Below are 23686 nucleotides of genomic sequence, written 5' to 3'. Positions count from 1 at the left end.
AGATAGAACATGCATTCAGATGGCACTTTCGTAGCTTGTGTTGCAAAGTATTTACATGCCAGATACACTAAAATTTGTGTGGCCCTTCATGCTTCGGTCACCATTCTAGAGGACATGATTCCATGCTTCTGACATGTGTTTAACAAATAAGACATTAATTTGAATTTGTGGCTGAGCTTCCTGTAGAGGTGTGAGGGGGCAGAGAATTGTATGTCCCCTGCTCTGTTTTACCATACTGTCCTACTTTTCAAGTTATAGTAGTCTTGGATGATAACTCAGCTCATCTTAATTTTTAAGAACACTTTTGATAGAGATTTCACAAAGCATAAAGAAGGCACAAATGTGAGATGGCTATAGCCCTTGAGTAAAGGTTAAAGAATCTGATGCCCTTTCAGAAATTTGGGAGGGAGTAAGGTTTAGAACATGCTTTCAGAAATCTTAGAAAAGAAACATTCTGATGTGGAAACTACAGGACCCAAAAGGTGAAATAAGAGAATCGGTCTGCTGCTGCTGGAATTTGACCAAGATGAGGGAAAAAGAACATGTTGAGCCTCACTACTTTGGATTGTTATTGAGCAGAACCCATCATCAGCATGGATGCATGTTGTCTGCAGTGGTGGTTGAAGCAACATACAAATCTTTAGCGCATCTGGCTTGTAACTATCTTTTGATGCCAGTCACAATAGAGCCATATGAACACTTGTTCTCACTTTCAGGTGATGGTGTGAACAGGAGATGGGTGACATTTATATCCAGGAAACGTGAACAAACTTGTTTGGCTAAGCGGCTGAACAAGTAATAGAACTGAGTGGACCCGAAAGCTCTAAAGCAGTAGTGGGCAACTGTTGGCCGATTAGGGTTTTATGTGTGGCCTGTGAGACATCTTGTTGGGTGTTGCTCACAGGGTTGCAAGTCTGCTGTTGGTTTCTATCTGTGTAGCCTCTTCCCCCTCCCCCCCCGCTGGTATTACTAAATTGAAACACATGTAATTTGTGAAGTGACAGAGAGCCATGTTAGTCTGTATTCTATCAAAACAAAAAAACAGTCAGGTAACACTTTAAAGACCAAACAAAATAATTTATTAGGCAATGAGCTTTCATGGGACAGACCCATTTCTTCAAATCTGTTGATCTGAAGAAATGGGTCTGTCCCATGAAAGCTCATCACCAATAAATTATTTGGTTAGTCTTTACAGTGCTACTTGACTGCTTTTTCATTTTGATGTTATCTGCGGTGCCTGCTGGTTGCATGTAACACTGACTGTGGGAGCTGTGCTGCTATTGCCCATTTGGCACAGCCAGCAAATTCTAGGTACACGAGCCTGTTGAGCAAAACTACCCTATACTGGGAGATTGTCTTGGTTATGATAATGTTGTGGCCCACTGAGTTGGAGGCGTACTCATGCATTCCACTCCCTAGCCTTGGTTGCCCATGGCTGCTCTGAAGTTTTACATAGTTATTTTTGAATGCAGTTTTTATACATAATTCTATGTTCAATGTTCATTATGGACTGTGCGACAGTACCTTAAGTGAATTTAAAAATACTATTTGTTTTTACAGTGCAAATATTTGCAATAAAAATAGTGAGCACTGTATGCTTTTTTGTAATTGAAATCAGTATATTTGGAAAAGTAAAAAACATTCAACATATGGCAATCTATTGTTTAGCAGTGATTAAAACTGCAATTGTGTTTAATTGTTCGATAGCTCTAATATAAACAATATAAGCTAGCTTAATCAGACACTTGTGAATGGGTGCGGATTGTACAGTAGCTGGTGGAATGCTGCATAGAAAGTAACAGTAATCCCATCTACACTGTCTTGTGTGAGTCAGTAAAACAATAGCATAGACTAATTCAACCTCTGCCCACCTGTGTGGGGAGGAGAGAGAACATTTGACCTGTAGAGGAGTTGCATTAATGCAGTTCTCTTTTTCAGATTCATGTTGTTTCCCAATTTAAAATTCTGGTCAGTTTGTTAGGTAAGTGAAGAATGTGTTTTTAAATATGCATTAATTTTTGGTGCAATTAATTGGCTGAGTGTGACGCCTCATGGTCCATTAGTTCGTATCAAGAAACCTGTGTAATTCCGACTTGCACCTACGCTGAGGTTTACTCTTAGAATGGTTTGCCACCTTCTTGGTTTGGGCAGTCCTTCTGTACACCTGCATGATGCTCTAGTTGTTGAAAAATCACTTTCTAGACTTCAGGCCTCTAATTGCAGGGGAGCATTGTGCTGTGTAGTTAAGAAGCAGCTGGGCTACTGTTAAGACAGTATAGCTGTTTAGAGAACAGACCACTAACATTCAAATAAGTTGTGTAAGAATTTTGAATATATTAAGTGCTGTGTGTTGGGTGGGCTTACTCTTGAATTATGATCTTCCTTGTCTCTTTTTACTTATGGTACAACTCCCTCCTTTTTGACCTACAAGTCCCAGCTCTCCCGACTCCAGCATGTGTAGAATGCTGCCGCCTGCGTTCTCGTGCGTACAAAACCTTGATCACACCAGCTTCAACTTTATTCACCACCCACTAATTTCAGGAGCCAGTTCAAAATGGTCTCTTTTTTTAAAAAAAACAAAAAAGGGAAAAACTTCCATCATGAACTTGTTGTGGCTTGCTTTCCCCTCTGTTCTGCTTTCACTTCCTTTCCCTGCTTAGCACGTATTCTTGATTCCTTCATGCAGTCTTGCCACAGGTGGTGCAAGTTTCACAGCCCAGAAATCAGTTTGTCTCTGCCTCACTGGTTGTTTTCAAATTGTCTGGGGGAGAAGGTGGGGATGGGATGTTCCCTTCCTGTCCTGAAACTCTTATTTTCTATCCCTAGTTTGGACCTGCCTTATAAATGTACTTATATTTGTAAAGTGACTCCTTTTTGTGTATATTTAAAAATGAGTTTCATGTTTTAAATGATTGAACAATAATTGGGAGTTTTGTCTAAAACAGAAAATAACATTTATGTCCACGACCTATTGACATTTCAACAAATCACCACAGTTTCTAAGGCAAAAGGTGCATCTCTGTTCACCTGTGACTTACAGGTAAGTAGAGTCAGGTTCATATTGTACCTGTCCTGACAAAATCTCATAACAAGGACTGTCTTTCAGGTGCTTCGAGGGTTTGGTATGTTAAAGTTATTTTCATTTTAAATTTGTGATAAACTACTTAATTGGGAGATTTTGGGGTTCAGCACTCTTGAAAATCAGGCTGCTTGTTTGTTTTTTAACAATGGGTTTAAGAATATAACTTCAGACACCAGGTTTTAAAAATGTTGCTTTTGGTCTCTCTGTCCACTTTGTAGGAGAACACTTGGTTTAATTTTGGCTTTTCACCCATTGCTTCAAGACTGAACTAAATTTTCATTATAAGTGACGAGAGTTTTAAAAGGTCATTCAAGTATGTGTTCCGTTTGGAAGCCATCCCCATCCTAGGATTTAAAATGCAGCTTGCAAAGAATCACGCAAATGGTTCTTACATTTCCTTTGTATTTTCACTTCACTATCTTTCGCTGAAGATTTTCTCATAATAGTTACTTTAACTCTTCAAGACACTCTAGGTTAGACACTAATGGCCGTTTTAATCTATAAAACGTTCCGTAAGGATAAGGTGATCCTTCATCAGTCATAGGTTGCATCATATATTTACCTGCACTTTGGTCTGTCAGCCTTGCTCATGGCTGGAGGAGATTTAAGTTGATGGTATACCTCTAGTGCTTTGATTTACTCTTCAAAGGGAGCTTGTTCTCTGCAATTAGGCAATCCTAAACTTCTGCCCAGTGATTAATTATTTTCTCAATTATTTAATCTTGAGCTTTTAGTGTTAACATAAAGCTAATACTAAATTTTATGAAACATATGCAAATCCAAGCATTGCCAAGTATTTTTGTGTAATTGGGTGTACATTTTGTTGGGGAGGTGTCCTGACTAATTGTGGTGTTGCAGTGGTGCCTCTTGTTCTATAACTGCCCTAGTTCTTTAAATCATATTAATTCCTCAGTATGGTCCTGTCCCCCTCTCTTTGAATCCCTTGTTTGCTGTTCCTTCAACACCTCAAGCTTCTTGCCTTTATATACAAGGGCTTGCCTAATGCCAGTTCCTTCTGCTTATCTGCCCTTATTTTTTCATGTTGCCACAGTCTTTTCTGCTTCTCCAATAATATTAGTTTTTACTTGCCCCATTTTTTTCTCCCTGCGTGATTTCATGTGGAATCCTTTCCTCATCTGATATGTAAGGCAGTGCCCTCTCCATTTTCATATTCCAACCATGATGCTGTCATGAAACTAATAAATGATGAAGTGGAAGGGCAGCTGGAGACAGCAAAACACCACCAACCACTTAAGAGTAGGAGAAGAAGGTACAAACGGCTTCTCTCTTGTTGACTGAAGGATCTCTGGGGAAGACAGTGCCTTTCTTTGTACAGCACCAAGCTCGTTATGGGGCCTACAGGAAAATACTAGGAGTAGATGGTTGAATAATGAACAGTGAGAACTGGTAGCTTTTGCCACTTCAATCTAGCTTAGGATAGTAGTGACTAAGCCATTACCATCGTGAAAGCTGGCTGGTGGACTACATGAAAGGGGTTGGTGAATCTTGTCCATGGGGAAATGGAACAGGTGTCTTTGCGGCATTAACCACCATTGCAATAGGCTGTCTGTGCAGAAAGGTCAGTCTGTACCTGTTCATCTTTGGCCTATCTGTCTCTGTTTTTTCAAGGCAGTCTCACCAAAGTCTGTTTGATACATAGTGGGAAGGATGGGGAAACTTATACTGCTGCTAACTGATTCAGACCTGTCCTGCAGAATTTCATTTTCCAGGGCTGTCATCCTGATAGCTTTTGTTTACACCAATGTTCTTAAACGTAGGCCACAGTAGGTCTTTCATTCTTAAAGAAGTATTCTTCTGCCCACAAGCACGTCTGAACTCAGGTTCAGTTCCTAGGTTAACATTCACTCTTTAGATTTGGCCCAAGGAGAAGTTTGTCCATGGTGACCCCATGGAAGCATGAAAGGTTTCTCGGCTACAACTTAGCTCTTGCCTCATCCAGTTTAGCTATAGTTTTAGGGCTATTTATGGCCTTATTTTCTAATTCTGATGTATGTGAAATTGTTTCTGTGTTTCACAGCACTCTGAAACAGGAGAAGAGGTGCTAAGGATGTGTGTGGCAGTGCGGAAAAAGCTACAGCTCTATTTCTGGAAGGACAGGGAATTCTATGAGCTACAGGTGAGATGGTGTGGGAACCACGAGGTTGTACAAGAGCCCTTGCCAGACTACACAATTATTTTTAAATACCCCAGAGTAATATGCAGTATAAGTCAGAATTAGTGCTAGGTTCTGCTTACAGGGTTCACTTAATAGTGCTGATGTTGTCTGATCTAGCAAAGAAGCAGAGTTCTTAGGCAAAGTGAAATAATAGATGAAAATCACGAGGATCCAAAAGGCTGGTTCCTCTCTTTAAAGATTGTGTAAGAATAGGAAGGTGTGAATTGTGTGCAGTCCCAGTTGTCTTCTGCATCCTAGCTCTGGTGTACTTTTGAGATTCAATTAAATACCTGTTCAGAAAGGTCACACTGTCCACTTACACACTGTTCTGCTGCTGTGCAGAAAACTGGAGTTCAGACATTTTACCCGAATACTATTGTGCCCTGGCTAGAAAGGGTTGGGAGTGATGCTAACATAGGCTCCACTTCTTAAACAGATGTAGCCCTGCCCTTTCCTTCAGTGAATATAGTGTAAGTGAGAATTATTCAAATGAGCATGTCAATATTTTGCAGTAAAATCTAATGTTTGAGGACCATACTAGTTACAGACCTTCAAGAAACCTTGCCTACTTGTCAAAGTTAGGAAAGGGTTATGTGTTTTGTGTTACTGCGTTGCCTCCTTCACAATTAAACTTAAAAGAAACTTTCAAGACCGTGGATTAAAAGGTGTCCAGGGAAAGTAATAGTTGGCTCCTGAAGCAGCCAATGTGACTTTTTTTCCTTTCTTCTTTTAGGGGGACTTCAGTGTGCCAGATGTACCCAAGTCTATGGCATGGTGTGAAAATTCTATCTGTGTAGGTTTCAAGAGAGACTATTATTTGATACGGGTAAGAACAGGATTTGAGCTGAGTATGTAAGGGGATGGTGATCATTTTAGGGAGAGTACATAGACTGCTCCTAGTAAGGGAGGATTCAGAGTCTGATAGAACAGCACATTTTTTTGATACATGTTCCTTTAGTCGTTCTCTTCTCCGCCCCCCCCCCCCCCCCACACAAAAGACGGGCAGTTTATTGTGGTGTTACAAGTAATGCCCAAGAATAGTATAACTGGCGTAAATGAAGGAAACGTTTTTTTCAGCTCAGCAAATTAAGAGGAAAAACGCTTGTTTTAAAATTGGAATGCCAACAAGTAATGTTTTTGATGCATACAAATAGCCTTCAAAAGTGCCTTCATGTGTTAGTGGATATTTTGAGACTCACGCATAATTTTCTTTTAAATATTGTGCCATAAAGCCTGTGTTTTCATCAAGTCATCTTTCATTTTTCAGAACTCTCTGCTTCCCTTCTTTTCACAGGTGGATGGAAAAGGGTCAATCAAAGAACTGTTCCCCACTGGGAAGCAGCTTGAACCACTGGTGGCTCCCTTAGCAGATGGAAAAGTTGCAGTTGGTCAAGATGATCTAACAGTGGTACTTAATGAAGAGGGGATCTGTACTCAGAAAGGTGCCTTGAATTGGACAGATATTCCCATAGCTATGGGTGAGAACTAGATGTTTTTTCCATTCTGTTCCCCCAACCAGATTTGTTAACTCTTTCTTTCTTGTGAGTGGAGCAGATTTAAGTTTTACTTGCTGGATGTATAAGGCTTTGATTGTGATGTACTACTTTTTATTATAACCATCTGAGTGCTAGATAGCATAACCTAGTGATCAGAGTGGAAAGGCCTGGGCTATATATCTGTCTCTACTTCCTGGATTGCAACTTCTTTGCTCTCATGTCCTTTATCAGTATGGTACAAATAGTCCCGTCTTGGTAAAATTATTTGAGATATACAGACAAGATACTATATAAGGGCCACTTGTTTTTGTAATTTAAAACCTGACTTTAGCTTTGTGACCAGTTGAGCACTGTAGAATTTGCATGTGGTGAGAGAAAAAAGTAGTAAGCAAAACCAAGAAAATGGTACTATTCAATGAATTGCTTTTAGTTTCTAGTATTAAGCTCCCTGATGCATTTGGGGATGGGTGAGAAGGGCATAACTTCTCTTAAATTTTTTTCAATAACTTATGTTGTTAGTCATGGCTCTTTCCAGGCCATAGTGAAGAAATCTGTCTGATGCATACTACTTTCTTCTGTTTAACAGAACATCAGCCTCCATACATCATTGCAGTGCTACCAAGGTATGTGGAGATTCGCACTTTTGAACCACGGCTGCTGGTGCAGAGTATTGAGCTGCAAAGACCACGCTTCATCACGTCTGGAGGGTACAAGAACACTAACTTTTTCATCTCTTCCTGTGTCTAGTCTCTTTCCTCTTCAGTAGCATGTGTATATTGTGCCTTTCTGTACCATCTCAAATATAATGCTGGTAAACTAAGACCAGAAATCCCATCCATCATCATCATCATGATGTTGTTGTTTCTTCTCTGACCTGTGGAATCAGAAGTTGTCAACAGCTCGTAGCCTAATGTTCTGTCTCTACGCCATGCTGTATTGATCTTAGGGTTACTGGAAAAGGGCAATGTTCCCTTGTGTGCTACTGCTTTCATTGAACTAAATTCCTCTGTACCTCTGTCAGCCCATTGTATTCTTCAGTAGCTGCTATAGATAGAATACTTGCATCCTCTTTGCATAGTTATGTCATCTGCTCTGATTTAATCTCTGTCCTAGTGATTTGCCTTTTTTGGTAGAAGGCAGCTAAAGCACTGACAAGTTTGCCTAAAACTTTTCTGGGAACTTGTTGAAAAACAGTTTCAGTAACCATATGTGTCAGTGATTGTGGGGCAGGGTGTGGGGAGACTCATGATTTGAGCACAACTTGGGGAGCTAGAAAAAACTTAATTCTCTTCTGGCTCCCTGTCACCTTGACTAAGCCACTTAAGTACTCTATTTCCCTGTATAGTAACAGAGAGTAAGCCGTGCTAGTCTATACACTATCAAAACAAAAAGCAGTCAAGTAGCACTTTAAAGACTAGCAAAATAGTTTATTTGGTGATGAGCTTTCGTGGGACAGACCCACTTCTTCAGACCATAGCCAGACCAGACCTGTTCTGGTCTGGCTATGGTTTGAAGAAGTGGGTCTGTCCCACGACAGCTCATCAAATAAACTATTTTGCTAGTCTTTAAAGTGCTACTTGACTGCTTTTTGTTTTGATTTCCCTGTATGTAAACTAAAATGTAATGCTCAGCTACTTCACATGTGTTGAGGATTGAGTGTTTAAGACTCTCTGAAGATGAGCAGTAGTTATTATTTAAGTCAGGATCACTTGACCTTGATGACAGTAAACATGTATAAACTGATCTCTCATGGCTTTCAAGGGCATAGAGGTAGTTCCTTTGTGCTCTGGATTGCTCATTTAGGCTTGGTTTATGGGGTGGCAGTGGTCATACCCTGATGACTAGCTTCTTATAAAATGGAATACTGTGACCCTTTTTGAGGGTACCCAAGGTTGTGATATAACTTAGGCCTGGTGTACACTAGGAGATAAAGTAAAGTTTAAGCCTCTATAGTAGATTTTTGTAAATTCTCTGTCTACACCCCAGTGGTCAGTAAGTGGACTTTAAGCAGCTGTGCTGCTGACTTCCTGACAAAGTTACTCAAAATGAAATTTACAATGTTGCGCTAAAACAGTATAGATTAACCAGAGTTAAAACTGATTTTATTAGCCCCAAAAACTGTCCCACAATGCACCTTGAGGTATCCTTTCACTTCATCGCTCCAGGTAAGCAGGATGTAGCAAACGGGAAGCCTGGCTGTTAGAGATCATTTGTTTATGATCAGTGTGGTGATCACCTGTAGCTACTTTACGGAGCTCCAGCATGGAGCCATCAGGAGAGCCAGCAACTCATTTAATCTTCCAGGTTAGCACCCGCCCCAACACAGCACATGGTGTCTTGGCTGTGGAGGTCATGCTTTTGTTGGGTGTTGGGTGCACGGGTGTGGGTGGGGGGGGAGTCATGCTTCTATGAAAGACCAAGAAACTTGTTTTCTGCGGGCTATATTTGTATGGGGCAGGCTCCCTCCCTTACAGGCATCATGCAGTTGGGGTCTGTCCCCCTCCCAGCCATGCAACATGGCTAGCCCTCCGCCCGATAAAAACACTGAAGCCTTCAAAGGCCGGAAAGGTTAGGGGACTGGCTGCCACCAGCCCTGTGGCCAAGGTTTTCAGGGGCTGGCTAGCTGGCTGTCCCTGGGAGGGAAGTCTTCCCCCTGCAGCAAAGATTTTTCGGGGCAGTCTGTCTGGCTGTTGCCAGGAGGCCCTGTCCAATGGTGAATTGTGGGCTGGCTTCCCTCAGGCCTGGTGCTTGCTCCATGCTAAAAGGAGCCTCACAATTCCGTGGCTCCACAGGATTGCAGGGCCGGCTGTGGCCAATGCAGAACCGTGGGCTGGCCCCTCTGTTTCCCAAAGCATGTGATTTGGGGGAGCCACAGTCTCTGAAGTGTCCTGTTTGCTGCACAAATGCTCAGAGATAATGGTAGCCTGAGCATTTTTGCCAGTACTCTTAGCTGCTGTTCTTCCCCCAGGGGACCAGTGAGGTTCTTGTTAACATGGCACAGGCAGAACAGGGAAAGGCTCATAGATTACTGTAGCATGAGTACCTTTGCCAATCCTGTTGGCTGCTGTGCACATTTCTTTAGGTGTTCTTTCCCCAGAGGACCACTGGTTTTCAACAGGGGAAGACAGACTAACCACTAGAAAGCGAGGCCCTTTGTCTTTACGTCTCTTCTTCTGATTGATGTTATCCACTGGCCACCAGTGCCCTCTGGGATTCCCCACTTTTCCTAATTTCCTTTTGAAAATTGGCCATTTTGGCTTCAAAGGGAGGGGAACAAGAGCAATGCAGTCTGGGGAAAAAGATAGTGGGTGCTATTTGGTTAAAAGGTCTGTGATTTGAGATTCCCAATATCATTGGGGAAAGGACTTCTGAAAAATGGCCACTTGTTTTGAGGGCCATGCACTGTGGGATATCACCACACTTGCACAACCCCTTGCAGGGAATTTTTTCCCATAATCCAGCAGCAAAAAAAGCCCAGGATGCAACAGGTTCCCACAGTGCACTGCTGCCACAGTCAAAATTTGTCAACTAGTTGGGACGCACTAGGTTGACTTTGTTGGCAGGTACAGTCACTCAACTTCGATGTTATAAAATCCAGTGTTGCAAATTCAACTTTGATAAATTTGACTTCATTTCATAGTGTAAACATATCCTTACTGCGGCCTTTCCTTAGCATGGGGTGGTCTTGCCTGTGTCTATGCTGTGATCAGCTCCCTGAAACTGTCACCGCTCTCTGAGAGCATAAGTACTACCTTTTACGCCTCCGCAGACCAGGCTCTCTGTGCAGGTGGAAACAGGCATGTAGCAACCATGAAATACGCAGGCCATTCCCTGCAGTGGCTAGCCTCTTGACCTGCCATTCCCGAACACCTGTTTAAAGCTCAACTCTAGATGAGCACATTACTTATCACTGCTATGCTTAAACTTATTCTTGTTTTCATTAGATAGAATGAAAAAAATCAAGGACTAGAGGTGTATGTAATAATGAGTAAATATTGGAAACAAATGGTTTTATATATGACAAAATTGTAAACAGGCTTTGTAGAGACTCTCCTTAACTAACCAATTACTCTCTTGTCCAAAGACATTTCTCACTCAAAATTCTCTTTGGGGCTTTCTGTGAAGCCTGGATGAGACTTCTGTTGCATGCCACACAAGTTCTGTCCTTTCACTTCCTCAGTGAAGGATGTCTGGGCATCCCTCTATACCCAGAAATATGCTCATGCAAACCTTTGATATGCAGCCCAAAATATGGTTTGCTTTGTTTGCTGTTCTCTTCCTGTTAGTGCATTTCTGAAATTCTTTCTTGCTGTCCAGATGTGTGTCTAATTGAAGTGTATACACCCCCTGAGTGTCCTCAGGAGTTCCTAGTGGCTGTTTCATCTCTGGTTTGCCTTGATCATTATGTTCAGCAGGGAGAGGAGAACTTGAGAAACCTTGCTGCTTTAGTATATCTGGTTAAGTCCTGTAGGTATTAACTAAGATATGAAATAGTGTTCCTGCCTCATTAGTATATGTTGGTAACTGGTCTTTTCTCTTCCAATTTTAGTACAAATATTGTGTATGTGGCCAGCAATCATTTTGTTTGGCGTCTCCTTCCAGTTTCCATAGCGACCCAGATCCAGCAGCTTCTCCAAGACAAGCAGTTCGAATTGGCTCTTCAATTGGCGGTAAGTGGTCATCTTTAGTGGACTTGATGGAATGCACTATTTGTAATGCTGGGTATAGAATTATGGGCCAGTCTCTGTAGTCTATTTGGTAATGGTTGCCAGTAAGCACTGTTGCAAGTCCTGATGTTTTAACCCCCTTGATGTCCATTTCAAACAAACGTTCTAGTTTCTCATGACTAATGCTTTAGCCATTTAACAACTTAAAGGCTCTGGGCTCTGCTTTGCTGTCTAGTTCTGCCCATCCTTGACAAGCTATCTGTTTTTGGACACCATAGGGGCATTTGTTCAACCCTGGATTTTCCCATTCTCCTCTGTGAATTTCAAGCTCAATGCTGTCAATGTTTTTCTTCTTTCTCTTTGTATTTAAGCACAAGAATTCTTCCTATTATTCCTGGGTTTGTATTTGTGTAGGAAATGAAAGATGATTCAGACAGTGAAAAGCGACAACAGATTCATCACATTAAGAACCTCTATGCCTTCAACCTCTTCTGCCAGAAGCGCTTTGATGAATCCATGCAGGTTTTTGCCAAGCTTGGTACAGGTAACTTGGTATAGCCCAGGCTTGAAGAATGTGGGTGGGGCGAGACTACAATAAATCTCACTAGAACTTGGTGCTGGGTCAGATTTAGTATGAGAAAAAGTAGTGTCCCCTTGTATAGCCGCAAGATTAGTTGATTAGTCAGACACTGAAACCTCTTGCTACTTCAGACAGTTTCCTAGCTTGGAATAGGAATATAAGGGACACTAGCAGACTTGCCATTTACTTCCCTCTGCCATTGACAGCAGTCATTGCTAAAAATCACTGAGCCTGTATCCATTTTTCCTACTTGGATACCTCAGGGAATGGAATAAGAATGAAATGAGTGTCGTCAGGTCCCAGAATGATTTTCAACTTGACATGACTTTCGTTGAGTCTTAGGCACTCTTCTTGAAAACTTCACTTCTGGGATGAGAAGAACAGATTAGGAGCCAGGCAGGTTCTAAATTTGAATCTAAGTAATGAATTTGGGAGTTCATGAGTTGCATGAAACTGATACTCCATTAGTAATGTGAACTTCTAGTCAGGCCTGTCTTTGTAATCGGTTGTGAAGCTCATTGGATTTATTACCTTGGTTTCTTGTTGTAAGAAGCCTTTTTCAACCTGGTAGTATTAATTCACATTCCTGCCTGAAATTGTCACTGTTAGTGTTGGGACTCTGTACTAAGCTGTAACAACACAGCTGAATATTTTAGGCCGGAGAAGGCATGAACTTGGGAGTTCTACTTCCGGCTCTGGCTGTCTCCCTCTTGCCGCACTTAACCTCTGCTTCCCTTTCCTCCATTGTAAAATGGGAATACAGTAAAACCTTGAAATATGTGATTTTTGAGTTGTGCTTAACTCACGTTAATGCGAGTTAAGCACAACTCCAAAATCCAGCACTCCCAGGCCCCAGCTCAAACCGCCCGCACCCCGGTGCCTCTGGCCTACCACTTTGCTCCCCGACCCCATGGCCCCTGCTTAACTCCCCTCACTGCCTTGCATGACCCCAACCCTCCACCAGGCTTAACCTTCCTGCACTGCCCCCATCCAAGCCCAGGACTTAACCTTTCAAAAGGCACTCCAGGTGCTCCTGCTACTTCCCTGGCTGCGGAACATGCATTCTGCTGGGGAAGAAAGCCATGCCAAAGTTATGTGAGGGTGCTTGGGAACACAACCCTCGCATAACTTGGACTACTGTACTTCATTAGCAATATATAGTGTAGAGATAATTATTTGTAAAGCACTATGAAGATGTAACTACTAAGTGTTGTAGGCTTCTCTGTGGTCAACTTTGCTAATCATCAGAAAGCTATATGACAGGATGGCCCAACTGCAGGTCTGTGGGCCACATGTGGCCTGTGGGTCAACTTTTTCTGGAGCCCGCAAACACTCATAGATCAGTTGTGTAACACATCTTTTGGGGAGGATAAAATGTGTGACAGGTGCTGCAATTTTATTATGTATAGAAAAACAGTAACATCAGTGTGACTCCTCCATTAGCAAAGCAAGTTTCCCAATCCAGGTCCCACATAACCAGGAATGTATTTTGTCTCTGTACTATATGACATGTCAGTCAGCCTCAGGCCTTCAGTTGAGCTGAATCAGTCACATGGGTATTTGTGTCCCCTATCTACTGGTAACCATGAATGGTGGGTGAAGCTTTGCTTGGGGGATGACAGTGGCTCCTAAGCCTGCCTCTTGTGCCTGTGGCCATACCCATAACCCAACCTCCTCCACTGTCTCTTTCCTCTCTTCCCTGTTCCATCGCTACCCCCGCTCACCATGTGTACACCCCCTTCCAGCTAATTCTCTGAACCCAAGCCAAGAGTGTTAGGGCAGGGAGAAGCAAACTGCCAGTTTAATGCAAATTCTAAAGAAAATAGAGCATGTTTTGCAGAATGGGCGAGATGCTGTTTGTGAAGACTGGACATACTGAAGGTGCCTGATTAAAACCACTGTATTTGGGAATAAAAATGTCCGTCAGCTGATTCCCTGGAAGTCTGGGACAGGGGGCCATTAATTTAATTCCTGGCTCTGCTTTCAAACTCCAAGCCGAGCTCTTCCCTTAATTTCACTTTCCATTTTTCCTTTATCAGTAAAACAAATGAGTCACTTCAAAGGGACTGATGGCTGAACAGAGCATGTAGATGGGGAGTTGTATTTGTGGTACAGTAGAGTTCATAGAAGAATCATCCAGCTATGGTTTCAGAGAGTTCAAAGCGGGACTATGGGGGAGAGCCTCTGAGGAGAGGGCAAGGGGAGAAGAGGACCCTAAGCAGTAGGCTCAGCAGCAGCTGGTCTGGGAAAAGGAAACTAAACCCACCACAACTCCACACACGAGCAAGAGGGTTGGGGGTGAAAGGGAGTGAGGAGAGGCTGAGAAGGGAAGGGGAGCACTTAGCAGCATCTGGACTGGGGCGATGGGTGGGAGAAGGAAGGAGGAGGCAGCAAATCCACAGATCAAACAAGGGGGGCAAAGCAGAGCAGAGAATTCTCTGGGGCCAGCTCTGGGAGGTAGAAGGTGAAGGTGGGAGAAAGCAGCAAGGCGGAAGCCCACTTTTCCCACCCTGGGCTATGGTACCTGGAGTGGGATGAGATGGGGAGAGTTGCCAAGCAGGTAGTAGAGGCCAGCCAGCCAGCGAGCAGCGGCACAGCATGCTGAGTAGGTGTGGTTTTCTGGTGCATATCTTGAAGGTACCTTTGAACAAAACTGAAAATGCAGGTTAGGTTGGGGAGCCTGTGGGCCTGTAATTTGAGCCTTGTGTATGTTTCGTGCAGGTTTGGGGACATTCTGCTGCTTTGCCTTCGCAGCTGCCCCAGAACCTCTCTGAACCATACTAAACACATTCTGCACCAACAGTATATGGAAAGGTGGGGAAGGGCAGGGCCAGCACAGCCCCAGTGTTAGTGTTCCCCTGATCATCTGTCTGGAAAGGCAGAGCCTTTCTTTGCCTTACTGATGAGCCACCCATGCTGCTAACTGAATAAAAGTGCACACAGTGATTTTTTTTTTTTTGTTTCACTTTGTAATCCTCAAAATGAACATTAATGGAAAAAGATTGAAGTGAACCGAGTGTTTTACATTAAATGGGAAGAATTTCTATTCCTTGAAAACAATAGAAAGCCTTTGTCTTTCGTGCCTACAGACCACAGGTGTGGTGAAAGAGTATAATGTTGGGCAGCATTGAGACAATGCACTGAACATAGTATGCCTAGTATGTAGGGAAATTAACTGATATTTTGAAGGACCTGAAAAGCCATTATCAGAAACAAAACTTTATGCTATTCAAGTGTGGGAAGCCTCAAAGTGCAAGCCTTACTGCATCATGTGCAGTTGCTCTGATGATGCTTGTGGAAAGGGAACAGATCATTTAGAGATGGAGACTTGATAAAGAAACATGCAGTGAAAATGGAGCAATCATTTGGAGAAGATAATGACCAGAAAATTTGAAAGCGTCATTGTCTGATCAAACAGTTGTGGGAAGCATAAAAACTTACTGAGCACATTTCTTTCAAATGGGAAGATATAAGGAACTAGTACTTTTTACTGGCTTCGGACAAAAGTACGGATGTCAGTGATGTAAGCCAATTGCACGTAGTCACGTACTGTAGATGAGAATTTTGTGGTACATGAAGAACTAATCACCATGCAATACTTGGATGGTAATTTAAAAGTTCAGACATTTATGCAGCTTTTCATTCTGCTTTCAGTGAATATGGAGGGTTTCAAAAGAGTTCCTGTATTGTAACTGACTGTGCAAGAGCCATGACTGGCAGTAAAGAGGGGTTACTTGGTTTGCTGAAGGAAGATGGTGTGGGTTGTATCACACTACACTGCGTTCTTTACCAAGAAACATTATGTGACAAGATAGTACAGATGAGTGATGTCGTGCACAGTGTTGTCAACATAGTGAACTTAGTTAGATGCGGCAACAAATCTCAGAAGCATATCTTTCCTTGCAGATCTGAATGTAGAATTTAGTGATCATCTACTGCACTCAAATATCAGGTGGCAGAGTGCTGGAAAGACTGGCATTTTTTTTGCTCTTTCCTTTCTTCAGAATGATCATATTGGCAACACATTAATATCAAACTGCAAGATAGATTTTCTTCTCTACCTATCATTCTTGGCAGACATGACAACTCACTTCAGTGTGCTGAACCTGCACTTACAAGATGCGCAACAGAATGTTTCCGAGCTAGCTGAGCACATTGCAGCATCTTGCTGAAAGCTTCAGCTATTCAGTGTGTGTTTTAAGAAGAATGATCTTGCATGCTTTTGCCTCTTGCCATGAACTGATGACCAATGATATCATGGCAGACTTTTCAAGCTTTGCAGAAAAATTGAAACTATATCTGAGTTTTACGAGAGATTTGCAGACTGCAGCAAACTGAAGCCCATTCTCCACTTGTTTCACAGTCCAATGGAAGCTACAGTAGAGGCAGTCACCCGATCTTCAGCTTGAATTGTGTGAGCTGCAGTCTGACCCACTGTTGCTAACAAAAGATGGTTAGGATAGTGTCTGGAAGTTGGTCTGTAAGGAGCATTTCCCCAAGCTAAGGGACTTGGCACTCAAGATATATTCGGTGTCCAGTAGCACTTGCATATGTGAAAGTACATGATCTGTGATGAAGACAATTGAAATCCAAGACCCTAAACCGAAGAGGGAGTGGAACACTGGATCCATATCTTCAACTCACTACCACCAACATTGATATTAATATGGATACTCTGGTAAAAGGAAAAACCTTGCCCCCCAGAGCTCCCATGATGATAAAACTAGCACTAGTTCAATAGAAATTTAATGTCTCCTCCTTTTTATTTTTAACTTTTTCTATATGTATCAGTTCTGTGTATTGCCAGATTTTTTTCATGCATTTTGCATGGAGCTTTGGAGGAAATAAATTTTACATATTCCCCTACTCCCATCCCTTTATCAAAAATAGTATTAAAGTTCTTCATTGTACAAGACAGCTGCTCTGTTAGTCATGTAATATCCACAAAGGTTATTGATGCCAAAGCTTCCAGACTTCATAATGTGAGAATCTTTACATATTATTACCTTCATCTAGTCTTGCATGATCTTACAAGATAAAATTATCATGTCACCCACAAACTTTAGATCTTGTGTCCATGTGGCACCACCCTGCCTTGTCATAAGAACATTTCGAAAAATGAAGTGCTATGAAACTTATAAATACTGTTGTTTTTTTTTGTGTGTGTGTTTAGATCCCACTCATGTGATGGGTCTGTATCCTGACTTGCTACCCACTGATTACAGGAAACATTTGCAGTATCCCAACCCTCTGCCGGTGCTCTCTGGGGCTGAGTTGGAGAAAGCACACTTAGCACTCATAGACTACTTAACTCAGGCAAGTGCTGTAAATAGCTGTCTGTCTGAGAATGCGGCTTCTGATACCTAAGCGTGACCTGGTGACTTGAGTGGGGGGGCATTGCATAGCAAGGAGGTAGTCCAGTGCTGGATTTGGCGCATGCCAAATGTGTCTGGTAGCTGTGCTTCGCCTCTCAGCGGTTCCCTAAGATTGCTGTTCTGTTCTCCCCACCCTTTTGAGCAGTCTGCCTAAGAGACAAACGTCTATATTTTTGTTGAATAATAATTAAACTTCTGTGTTGATTTTAAGAAATTACAAAGATATCTGAAGCCTCTAGATTTCTTTTAAGTCTTGATTCGTAATAGCTCTTGAGTATTTTTTTCCCCTCATGGTTTTTCAACATCAAAATATGAAATTGGCCCTTTTCCGGATTTAACAATGACAAACCTTTGTCCTTTATTACAGCCAACATGTTGGCAGTTAAAACAAAAACCCCACATGTTTCTGGGGGAGTCAAAAATAGATGGCTTTAATGTGTGTCTGAAAAATATTGTTGGATGTTTGGGTAACATAGGACTGAAGCAGTGAACACGAGAATTCAGTCACCATTCTGACAGTCAAGGGAATAATGTGCAACTCATCTGTTTTCTTGTGGACGGATCGAGATGAGAGTTGATAGTTTAGCCGCAATATACTGAATTTGAGGTGGCTTTTATATCTGAATATATTGTATTTTTCATGGTGTTCTAGAGGTAGAGAATTTTGCCTAGCAATACCTGCTGAGTGGTGGTGCTAATGTTCACAGCTCCTTGCCATAACCAACCCCCCAGATATGAGGTGGCGGCGCAGCCCCAACTTGCCTCAGTCCCATATTCCCACCTTTGGCTGAGTCAGGAGCCACGCAGAGGGTCCAGCTTTGCAACCTCTGGGCTATTGACTTTTCTAGTTGTATGTAGTTAGCTTTTATTAAGTATTTCTCTGGTTGTGGTCTCACCAGGGTTTGTATATTGTCTTATATCTGTCTTCCAGTCAGAAAGCATGTTCCTTTTAATATGGTCGTGGTGGCTTTAATAGGACCTCCATTTGTGCCACTGGCTTTTTGTCGCTTTCTGTTTTTGTGTCAGAAGGCTGGTTTTGCACAGCAATTAAGATCTGTCTCTTGAAGGACAAAGTGACTTTATGACCACATCCAAAAAACTTGTCTTAAGTGGTTCCTTGGTTTGATTTGAACTGGGCAATCTATTTATCACCTCCAGAGGAGCAATGTCACAACATGTGAGATATCAGGTGATATCTAACCTTCTGTCTGGACAGGGCTAAATCATTTGTACCTCCTCCTCACCAGTTTGTCATATGTGGTTTCTGGGGAGGGGCAAGTGTTCTTCAGACTATTTTATCCTGTACAAATGCTTCACATAAAATAGCTTCAGCTGCACCTCCCAAATGACATGCCAGAAGTGGACATTTTCAGGGCTGTTGCATGGTTGTCTGTATGTTAGTCATTGTGCCATTGCTGCATCTTCTAGAGTGGTAGTGTGACTTTTTTTTTAGGTAGACTCCAACCTTGCATCCTGGGGTGGATACTGCTTGTGAGGTACTTACGAGGAATAAATGGCTGTCTTTACACGAAGACACATGTACTGTAACTGTGGTTCTTCAGTATGCAAAGACAACATACATTCCATAGCCTGCCTATCCTAAATCTCATTCTGTGTTCTGCAGAAAAGAAGTCAGCTGGTAAAGAAGTTAAATGACTCAGACCACCAGTCCAGCACTTCCCCCCTCATGGAAGGAACACCCACCATCAAATCCAAAAAGAAGCTGCTTCAAATCATTGACACTACCTTGCTCAAGTGTTACCTCCAGGTGAGTTGCCTACATCACCCGGTGACTCTATTAAATCTATGAGAATAAACCGCATTGAGAGCTTGAGGTGGGCATCACTGGAAGACGGGATGAGGAATATTTTCATGCGATGGTTTGATGTGAATGTCTCTTCTGGGCTAAACTATTTTGTGGAACTTAATTTCATCCCACCATTTTCTTCATTAGCGGCAGACTGCCTCATAGAACTTGGCAAGGTCTTATCTGTTTGTTTCTCAGGATTTGCAAGACTGCCTTTCCTTAGAATGTGGAATGTTCTATTTTGAAGTACAGAGAAATACATTTGTAAGCATGCTTTTCTGTCATTGTCGTTCAACACAGCATGGAGGAAGCTGTCTGTGGCCCTTGCCCTTGAAGCTAATGTTTCTTAGACAGTCCCCAAACACAGTGAAGGAAGGAGTGCTGGTGTTTTGCTTGTTTACTGAATAATGAAGTTAAATTGCATGTAAAATGGACAGGATAGAGGGCTTTCTCTTTGAAATGTTAAAATCCCACTTGTTATGCCACGAATATTTTCTTTTCTTTCTTTTCTCCTTCGCTTCTGGTGCTCTTGATTATACTATTGGACACTATGAGCCCGAGAGGAAAATTTTATGATTCTGAAACTTCTGTATGCCTTTCCTTTGCTTGCAGACAAATGTAGCACTGGTAGCACCATTACTACGTCTGGAGAACAATCACTGCCACATTGAAGAGAGTGAGCATGTACTAAAGAAGGCGCACAAGTACAGTGAACTGATAATACTGTATGAGAAGAAGGGGCTGCATGAAAAAGGTGAGAGAAGGGTGAATGGAGTGCGCACTTCTGCTATGCATCTTAACCCATCTCTTGCTGACAAGTCTGTTCATCCATTCTTCTCTAACAGTATTTCAGAATGGCCTACCTCAGGGATGGGGGAACTTTTTTGGGTTGAGGGGCTGCTGTCCTGTGGGAAAATCAGTTGGAGGCCACACAACAGTGAGGAGCAAAAAACTGTCCCCCCCGTCCCCCCCCCCAAACTAAAACAACTTTGCTGATGTGGCCCCTGACTGAAGCAGAAAAAGGACTCCCCTTATTCTCCTCACATATTAGATGGCGTATGAAAACCCAGGCTAGTAGACTTTGTGGGTTCCCCTAGACTCTGGGGTGGGGTCAGAATTAGTCAATGATTTCATCAAGAAACTGCTACCATTATGACTTAAGTCATCATGTTACTTGCCTGGGATAGATCCTTTCAAAGAGCTTCTTGTATAGCAAAAAGTTGACATGTAAAAATAATTCTTCCTGTTCTGCCACAATGATTAGGCTAATGGGTAGCACACTTTGTTGTCTGGCTCTTCTGGAAACAAGTTCAATGAATTCCGGAAGCTGCTTTCTAAATGTAAGGATAATCTGCGTGCACTTGACTACTTTGTTCCACTCAAAGCTTTGCAGGTATTAGTGGATCAATCAAAGAAAGCCAACTCTCCTTTGAAGGGCCATGAAAGGACAGTGCAGTATCTCCAGCATTTGGGTGAGTGCAAAACAGGAGTAAGTGAGAACCTCTCTTTAAAAGGACTTGTCTAACTCTCAATATGTAAACTTGGTATGCCACTTGACTCTCTCTCTCCTTGCGAATTTTCTTCAGTTGCAGATGCCAGATATTTGAAATTTTCTATAATTCTCCCAAATTATATATGTAATTACAAAATTACTAATTGTCTTAAATCTGAGTTTTTCAAACATACATTTTTATATGTATATAAGTGTGTACACCAATCCTTTACCACCACTCAGTTCAGATAAACACCACAAATAGTGCCAAAGATACAGAGGGCTTTCTGCTAGAGCTCCCCTGTAGCACAGGGGCAGCCTGATAGGGAGCAAGCCATGGTAATTTTGAGTGGGTTAGTCAGTATTCCCTCTAATTTTTTTCCATCCATGGTGGAATAAAATTTATGTGCACCGCTGATAGAAACACATGCTGCCCATTGTGGGTGTCTCTGCTCTGCTAATTAGCTGGACGGCACTTGAGTCTCTCCTGGGTGGTTAACTACTGTAATTTAGCAGCATCCTAGCCAGTGTTCCCTGTAAGCTGAGCACTTAATGTGCTTTAGGTACATAGAATGTGCAAGGGTTTCCATATAGGATAGTTAGTGTATCATGCAGTATGAGGTTTGGGCAGAGAATTGGCTCCCTGAACCCTCTGATTTGCTAGCTGTGCCTTGCTTTCTCACTGACAATTACTTCACAGTCTGGCAGAGAGAAGCCAGAGGGGCAGAAGAATGCAGTGTTGGAGGAAGAGGGAATGTAACAGAAGGGTTATCCTGGGATGGAGATTTAGACGAGCTGGGCAGCTTTTAGGGCCAATCTACTCCCTGTTTGAGGGAGGAACAGAACAATGGGTGTAGAGGGGACCCTTGTCTAAATCTTGTTTTCTACATCAGTCTACTAGACTGAGCTGTCAAATTTGTGTTACCCATATAGATTCCTCTAGAATATGAGCAAGTCACCCTTAACGTTCACTTTGGGCTACATTGAACCCTTTGTCTTTCAGGCATGCCGATAAGGTGTGTGTTCCAATCCTTTATTTTTGTGGCTCTTATCTGAATGCTATTCAGTTTCTCAACATCTTTCTTTAATTATGGACAGGCGGTTGTAGTAGTAGTCATATCATTAGTACTAAAACTAGAGGTGATGCAGCCTTTGTACTCCAAGTTGATATTCCCCCATTTTATGTAACTAAAAATGGGCATTAATCCTTTTGGTCATAGATTTGCACTGGGGAGGTCATGGGCACCCATTAACCACCATGATCCCTCCACATCTCTTGGAGTTTCTCCATCCTATAAATATGGCTGCCGCCTTAGTTCATTGTATAACTTCACCGCTGGCTGTATTGGAAAATATAGTGTTGACCTGAACCCCCTTTTACCAAGCAATCCAGATCACACTCAGTAGAGATCTGTCCTTTTCATTGTTTATCGTTTTCCCCCCATTTTGTGACATTTGCAAACTGTATCATTACTAGTTGTTGCTCGAAGTCATTGATGAAAATTAGTGTAGGGCTGAGAATTGAACCCTGTGGGACCACATTAGAGAAACATTTGGTCAATGAGTCCTCATCTCCAAATACTTGTTGAGGTTTGTCAGACAATGTTTAGTATGACATGTTGATCGTATGTCATTCTAATTTCTTAATCAAAATACAGTGTGGTACCAGTCAAATGACTTACAGAAGTCAATGCTAATACCTTTTTATTAACCAAACTTGCAGTGCCTTAAAAAATCAATTTAGATTGGCAAAATCCATTTTCCATTAAAACATGTTAAGGATGATATTGTCTCCCTTAATTTTTCACTAGAATTTCACGTAAGCTATTCCATTCTAGTGCCCAGGATCTGAGATCTGATTACCTGGGTCATAGTCATTTGCATGGTGTGTGGCTTTTTTTTTGTGTTGAAAATATTGGCAGAACACACTAGGTTTATTCCAATCCATGGAAGTTCCCCACTATGGCAAGACCATTGAAAATCAACAAACAGTCCAGAAGGCTCATTGGTCAGCTCTTTTGGATGCAAATTATCTGGAGCTGCTGATTTTAAAAAGTCAAACAGTATCTCCTAGAGTTCTACATCTTTTGCTGCTGTTGGAATGCAAAGTGTTTTAGTCATATGATATGAATAGATCTGCTTTTCCCTAAATACAGGACAAACACTTACTGAAAACTCATGCTTTTGTGCATTATTGACAATATCTCACGGACCATTATCCTGTTGGAATTCCTTTGTTTACATCCAAACCAAATCCCCCTGTGCCCTTCCCTCCTTGTTGTCCTTTGCTGGCCATGGATATTTTTCTCTTGTTTAATTAATCATCTTTTAAAGTTTCTAGCTCCTATTTTAGGTTAATTGCTTTCAGCTTTCCTTTATTCCATATTATATTCTTTTAATACCTGGTCTTCAATTTTCTAATAAGCTGGGTTGTTTTATGAATTTGTCTCTTGATTGTGGGATTCTCTCTCTTTCCCCTTCCCACTTTTGGCAGCCAATCAAATAATCTTAAATACATCCCTTTTATCATTGATATTTTTGGGTAATTTTTCTCTCAGCTGATCTGGCTTATTAGGTTTGTGAAATTGACTGTTCAGAAGCACTGTATGAGAATGGTGCATATATACTGTTTGGGATTTTATTAAGCTTGTCCACAACAAATTTAATGAAGTCACAAGCATTTGCACATAACTGACCAGTTCTTTCTGTGACGGTGAGGTCTAATTCCTGTCTGAATGCAATACTTGTTGAATTAGAAAATTGAAGTCAATGATATGTAGAAATTCAGAAGACATTTTAGTACTGGCAATGTGAGATGATCTGTGGCATGTGTCACTCAGATTGAAGTCCCCCATGACAATGCTGTTTTTCATTCCCTGTGAATGATAGGTAGGTGCTCTGGGAGCCAGTAATCCTATTAGATATAGTGAAACTGAGCATGCACAAGGTCAGCTTGAAAATAGAGACACTTCCTCTTTTTTCCATTATAGTAAAACTGGGTGCTTTAAGTA

The 23686-nt window shown here is 41.9% G+C and overlaps 1 protein-coding gene across 4 annotated transcripts in view; it reads left to right on the top strand.

Moving 5' to 3' along the window:
* Window positions 1-23686, top strand: part of VPS39 (VPS39 subunit of HOPS complex) — a 41432-nt gene that overhangs the window by 6386 nt on the left and 11360 nt on the right. Inside the window, exons 4-16 of one of the 4 annotated variants that reach the window (XM_074997057.1) lie at window positions 1939-1981; window positions 2432-2482; window positions 2946-3040; window positions 5121-5219; window positions 5992-6084; window positions 6553-6736; window positions 7341-7461; window positions 11304-11424; window positions 11836-11965; window positions 17175-17317; window positions 19001-19144; window positions 19796-19937; window positions 20569-20655. In XM_074997057.1, the coding sequence (XP_074853158.1) occupies window positions 1939-1981; window positions 2432-2482; window positions 2946-3040; window positions 5121-5219; window positions 5992-6084; window positions 6553-6736; window positions 7341-7461; window positions 11304-11424; window positions 11836-11965; window positions 17175-17317; window positions 19001-19144; window positions 19796-19937; window positions 20569-20655 (1453 nt within the window). Of the gene's footprint in view, window positions 1-1938; window positions 1982-2431; window positions 2483-2945; window positions 3041-3072; window positions 4353-5120; window positions 5220-5991; window positions 6085-6552; window positions 6737-7340; window positions 7462-11303; window positions 11425-11835; window positions 11966-17174; window positions 17318-19000; window positions 19145-19795; window positions 19938-20568; window positions 20656-23686 lie in introns of those variants that run through there. The other 3 variants (XM_074997058.1, XM_074997059.1, XM_074997060.1) reach the window with 3 other exon arrangements.

The sequence above is a fragment of the Carettochelys insculpta genome, chromosome 6 (genome assembly GCF_033958435.1).
Source record: "Carettochelys insculpta isolate YL-2023 chromosome 6, ASM3395843v1, whole genome shotgun sequence".
NCBI classification, from domain to species: Eukaryota; Metazoa; Chordata; order Testudines; family Carettochelyidae; genus Carettochelys; species Carettochelys insculpta.
Note: the sequence above shows the minus strand (reverse complement) of the source record. Positions and strands in the feature narration are given on the sequence as shown.